Source organism: Protopterus annectens, chromosome 5.part0 (genome assembly GCF_019279795.1).
Source record: "Protopterus annectens isolate FY-2018-M chromosome 5.part0, PAN1.0, whole genome shotgun sequence".
In the NCBI taxonomy this organism is placed as follows: Eukaryota; Metazoa; Chordata; order Ceratodontiformes; family Protopteridae; genus Protopterus; species Protopterus annectens.
The window spans coordinates 1,849,219,759-1,849,225,758 of NC_056735.1; the positions used below are offsets into that span (position 1 = coordinate 1,849,219,759).

Genomic DNA, 6,000 nt, shown 5'->3' on the forward strand with positions numbered 1-6,000 from the left:
ATATCATTTCTAACCAGACTAGCCCAGTTATTATACTTTGGGGAAATATGTAAATTCTCTTCTAGTTCCTGCTACTGAATTCACATCTTTAGAAAGATTTTTAGAAATTTCTTCAAAAAGCTATGCCCTTTTGTTTTCCCTTCTAGGCCTCCCAGATACATCCTCATTGTTGCAAATCAAATACCAGTCCCCATCTACAAGTAATATTCCCTGCTAAAAGCTGACTTTTTTTCTCCCAAATGTTTTAGCATGCAAAATAGCAGTTTCAGGTAGAATATAAATACATGCCAGTGTAACCCTCATCCCTTACCAGAAGCCCCTTACTTCTACAAATCTGCTGTTATCTTTTTTCCCTGTTCTATCACTCTGCTGTTCTTCTAGCAATTAATATAAATGCTCCTCTTTTCCATTGTCCCTGATATTCTGCAGAGTATACATTATTAAATCATTTCTTTATCAAATGTGCATGCTCAGTCCTTTCTAAATGTTTGTCATGTAGCATTGCTATTTGCACTCTGCATTTCTTAATATAATTGCTTTTTTTTCCTTTTTGTCTATACCCGTGAGACCATTCACATTACAAGATAATATGAAAAGTGTTGCCATTGTGGTAAGAAGTCATTATTCCCACCTATTTTGTATGGCAGCTTTTTGAAATGTTTAATTCCAGCTTTTGTGATGCATGCCCCCAATAATGATTGGCATGTTAATCTTTTATACAGTTTTTTTCTTATCAGCATTGGAACCTACGTTGCATTGTACAAGACTTTTTGTTTTAATAGAAACCCTCAAACAAAAACATACCCCAGAATGTATTAATACAAACACACATAACTGTGTAAATCTTCAAATAATGAATGATAACCCTCCTAACAGGAACATTTGTGCCAAATAGCTGCTGATACAGACCCTAGTTAACCTGAAATTGAGGTTAACCATGCTAAGGTGCATGTTATTGCCTGTGCTTCTACTTACACTAATTGGTGTATTTTCCTTTTTATCTTTATTACCCCTCCCCAAATGTGAAAACTACTTGCATTCTTTCTAAAATCATTAACTTTTAGCCTTGAAGAAACCCTTGCTCTGTCTTTTATTGCCCTATTATCAGCTTGTCTCAATGGAAAAGTAAGAGAAAAAAAGAAAAATATATTCCTCTGTTGCATGCAGCCTGAAAGGAAAGCTGAAACAGCTGTTGCTAAAGGAAAACTTTTCATTATATTCAATGTTCTCATATTTACTTGCTTCCACTTAAAATGTGTTATTAGACTAAGACAAGGGTCTTAATCCAGACATTCACCTATGCAAAAGTGAAAACATATCAGCTCTGCATATATTATGATCTGTGTACATTTGCATTCCATCTCCCACCTCAACAACCCAAGATTATTGCCAATTAATGTAAACATGCTTTTGTCTAGCTTTTCTTCTGTTTTTGCATTGTAATACCTACATTTTTTAATACCAAAAAAGAAGAAAGAAAGAGAAGATGAAGAAAAAAGGGATCTGTTTATTTTAATAGTATTAACGCATACAGTCCTTCTGTCCATCAATCCATTCATCCATCCATCCATAATCTGTTTTCCCATTTTTTTGGACATGGGTTGGGGTGTCACTTCGACAGTAACAATCATCTAGAGCAAAGGTTCACACCACCTGGTGGCTAGTCCTGCCATATCACACACTTGCATGCACAATCACACCTGTGGCCAATTGAGAGTGTCCAATCCACCTACTGCATGTCTTTGGAATGTGGGAGGAAAAGGAGCACCTGGAGGAAACCCACACAAACAGAGGGAGGACATGCAGATTCCACAGAGAAGGCATCCCAGCTAAGAATCAAACTGGAGAACCTCTTGCTGTGAGGCAACAGTGGTATCCACTGCACCAATGTGCTGCAATCTTCAGTATCATCATCTAACATGAATGAAGCACATAAGTGCATGTTTCTCTTGCTTTTATTAAAGCAGGCCAGATCTACTGGATTTTTCAGTTTGCTCCTGGGATGAACCTCAAAGCTGGTCGTATAGTACATCTTCATTAAGAACAACTGAAACTACTTTACTATAAAATATGCAATTTATATTGTGAACATTTTCATACAAATACTGTTGCGAAAATAAATTGTTTGACTTAACTGTTACCTTTTTCCTTTCTCCTCCCCTCCCATCAAAGTCTTTCCAAACATTAATGACATGAAGTGAAGCAAAAGCCTTTCAGTTCCTCACAGGTTTAGCAAAGTCAAAAAAGTCTTCTCATTTTACTTATTCTTACACAGCTGCATTTCACAAATGTGATCAATGCTTTGTAGTCTCACATTTGTCCACTAATATCCATGTTGCTGGTTTTGTTCCTGTTCTTTTCATCTCTCAGCTCCTGAGTCGGGTTCATTTCCATGGTGGTACTGATTTTTCTGGTTGACACCTGTGCTTTTCCTTTGGAAGAGTGGAAAAGGTTTCATTGGCAAGGTTTCTATTTGTAATTTATTATTTTATGAATGAGAAGCAGAGTCTCCTTCTACTTAATGGCTCATTTTTTGTTAGACAAACCTTTGCTTTTCTTCCTTAGCCTGTTCTACATCAAAAAATCACTTTGATCCTTCAAGAAAAAAATATTCTGATGACAGCTGGATACAGCAGCTTGGATGTCACACCTAAATCTCGACATCCCCCTGATTACAGGAATAAATTTGTTTCTCTTCTACCTGGTGTACTGTGAATAATCATTTCCACAAACACTCTACTGTCTCCAAAGTTTAATACGTTGCTCTTTTACCACAGTTTTGTTAGGATCAACTCTTTCTGCTGGTAGGTTTGCATCTTTACTAATAAAGGTCTTGGCTGCTTTCTCACGGACATATTTGGAGCATAAGATGATGTGCCCTTTCAATTAATGGTTCCTGCTGTTGCTTATTTGTGCCTTCATAAAATTAATACAGTTTGTTCCTTCTAGTTTTTCTGGTCTAAGATTTTCACTGTGTGCTCTGTCCTCTAATTCTACCATTTTTTGAAACATCTCTTCTTGAGCATTCGCAGCCGGCATTTTATCAGTTCTGACCTCTGATTTTTGCAGTTTTATCAGCTCATCAGAGTATTTGTTTAAAGCTTCTTCCATTTTTTCCAGCCTTTTGTTATTTCAGTTGCTATACTCCTTCTTGTTTTATTTATTTTAAAATTTTCTGAGCACATTTCACTTTTCCTTCTAGATTTCTGGAAGCTATGTCTTTCACCAAAGATGGAGCTTAAACTGCTTTTTGCTGGACAGCTGCAGAATTCTTCCCAGTCAGTGTTTTCTCTTCACCTTTTTAGTTGATTTTCTTTCTGGCTCTCTTAGTTCCTTTACAGGCCTCCAAGCAGTGTACTTACCTGCCAGTAACTAAATTTTGCTCAAGGTGACAATATCTCTAGCTACAGTTTCTCAGTTTCTTTTTTCACACTTGGAGAGCTGAAGCTAAGATGTTGATCAGTGTGCCGCCATCTTTTAAGTCCATACAGACTTTTTATTAAATGAGCAATGCCATGCTTTTGTATTAAAAAGGGCAATATGCTGCATACATACATTTATATACATATATATATATATATATATATATATATATATATATATATATATATATATATATATATATATATATATATATAGATAGATAGATATAATGTATGAGGTCCCCTTCACATGATCGACTTTTCCCAAAGTCGAAATTCATATGGCTGAGACCATATGATCGACTTTTGAAAAGACGAACACGGGGAACCGCGATCTCCGTACAGTGCGGAATGGGAAAATTTCCCTCTTTCGCACTGTAGTGCGATCTCGGAGTTGGTATATTTAAGTTATGGGGAGTGTGTGCCCCCACGGGGGGTGCAGGGTAGCATGCCCCCCTGCTAACAGTTTTAAGGTAAGTGTTCATTGTGGTTTTTGTGCTATTTTACATGGTCGGCTTTCCGAAAGTCGATCATATGGTCTCGGCCATATGAAAGACGACTTTGTGAAAAGTAGACCCAATGTATGTATGTGTGTGTGTGTGTGTGTATATATATATAAAATGTATATATGTGTGCATATATATATATATATATATATATATATATATATATATGTATGCATTTTAGCAGCTTCAGTTCACTTTATAATACATAGTTCAACACTAAAAACTGTAAACTATCACATTTGAGTGGTGTTGGAGACAGGGAATGTAAAATTCAGGATCATTTGGGGATTTGGGATGATAATATTTATTTCCTAATTTTGGTGGTGTTAATAAATTCTGAACTAATATATTAATGCTATTGTATGCATTTCTTTCTGTATGATTATCAGTTGCCAGTTTAGTATTTCACTTCAGTAACGTTAAACCATTGTCATAATACTGGACACCATAATTTCAAAGGCAGCCTTCAATATTTTTAATACTCATTACCCTGATGTCCACCCACCCACATCCCACTGCATTGTCATCAACAGTTTATAAGCATTATTTTGTTGTGATGAATTGTATTAGGAGTTACAGATTTGCAAGTATTGTTTTATATTGTCTACACACACAATTGTTTACCTGATTTTTATTTCACTATTGCAGACAGGAAGCCTGTATCCACCCACCTACCCTTGGCCCAGACAAGGTCATCCCAAGAAGAGGAGGAGAAACTGTTGAAATCTTTACAACAACTCACAGAAAAATTCAAAAATGGTTCTTTATAATGTCACTTCTCATTTGTATACATTGTACTGGTCTGCCTGTGCCTATTGCGAATGAGATTGTCACTGCTTATTAATAAAATGTGTAAACTGATAACGTTGTATTTAATGCAAAACTGTACTTCAGTGTTTATGGATCCCTCTGTTGAATAAGTACTTCCCTTACACTTCCCTTAGTATGTGTAACTGAAGTAAACATCTTGCAGATATTGTTTAGCATTTTTTTACCTTAGCTGTTTTTAGAAACAACACATCAGTCTGACCAATGGAATGCAGTGTTTATTAGTTTTGTAACCAGATGGGTCCAGTTGGGACAGGGTGTTGTTCTAATAGGGACCAAGACAGGAAAAAGCAATACATTAAGAAACAAGAGGTCATATATATTGCAGAGAGCTTTGAACTTATAAGCAAGTGGTGAACTAGGAGAATTATCATCTCAGAGCTCATTTCATATATAGTGACATTTCAGTACAGCACAATTCACAGGAAGCTGTATTTCAGGACAGTTCAATAAACAAGTAACACAGCCCTACTGCAATGAGATGGCTTAAGTTGTATATGAATCAGATTTGTGCTACTACTTGTAAGGTCATGGTTATTTAACTGACGGGACTAAAGGAAGCTTTCACTAGCAGGAAGCTGATTCAACTTTCAAATTATGGCAGGTTAAAAGTCCATGTCCCTTATGTAATTAAGGATTGGGAAACTGAAAATTAAAAGCTACAGACCTAAATTTCCTTGTCAGAGACATAACTTAACTAGTCAATGTCCTACTTAAATGATTACAGGGCTAGGGTGCTCTGCATAATAACTTGTGAGTTAATTAGCTGGAAAGTAAACACCATTTGTGAGGCATACTATTCTGTGGTTTATGATAGTCGTACAGTCCGTGGCTTCCTTCTGAGGCTTTATTAATGCTGTATACACAGTAGTGCACCAGTTAGCATTGGGTGGGGGGGGGGGCATTCTGTGCAGAGTCTGCACATCCTCCCTGTCCCATCTTCAGTTTTCACCAAGTGATCCAATTTCCTTCTGCACCCCAAAAACACCCACTGGCATCCCTCCGACTGTGCTCATGGTGGATGTGCTGTGTAAGAGTGAATAAGTGTGTGCATCTTGTTGTGTGTTGGTGCCCCAGTTAGGATTAGTTCCTCTGCCTTGTGTCCAGTGAGTGCTGGTTTAGGCTGCAGCTGTTCTGCAACCCTGAATTGAATTAAGTGGGTAATGAAACAATGAATGAATGAATAGTAAAATAATTTTTCTGATGAGGACAGATTTAGCCATTTTCACTTTGTCCTCTGCAAC

At 36.8% G+C, this 6,000-nt stretch overlaps 1 protein-coding gene across 3 annotated transcripts in view; it reads left to right on the forward strand.

Annotated features, from left to right (window-relative positions):
- Window positions 1-4,789, forward strand: part of DHRS12 (dehydrogenase/reductase 12) — a 345,812-nt gene extending 341,023 nt beyond the window's left edge. For all 3 annotated transcript variants that reach the window (XM_044071677.1, XM_044071676.1, XM_044071678.1), the window contains one exon: window positions 4,577-4,789. In XM_044071677.1, coding sequence (XP_043927612.1) covers window positions 4,577-4,698 — 122 coding nt within the window. In that variant the 3' untranslated portion in view covers window positions 4,699-4,789. The remainder of the gene's footprint in view (window positions 1-4,576) is intronic.
- Window positions 4,790-6,000: the final 1,211 nt, after the last annotated feature.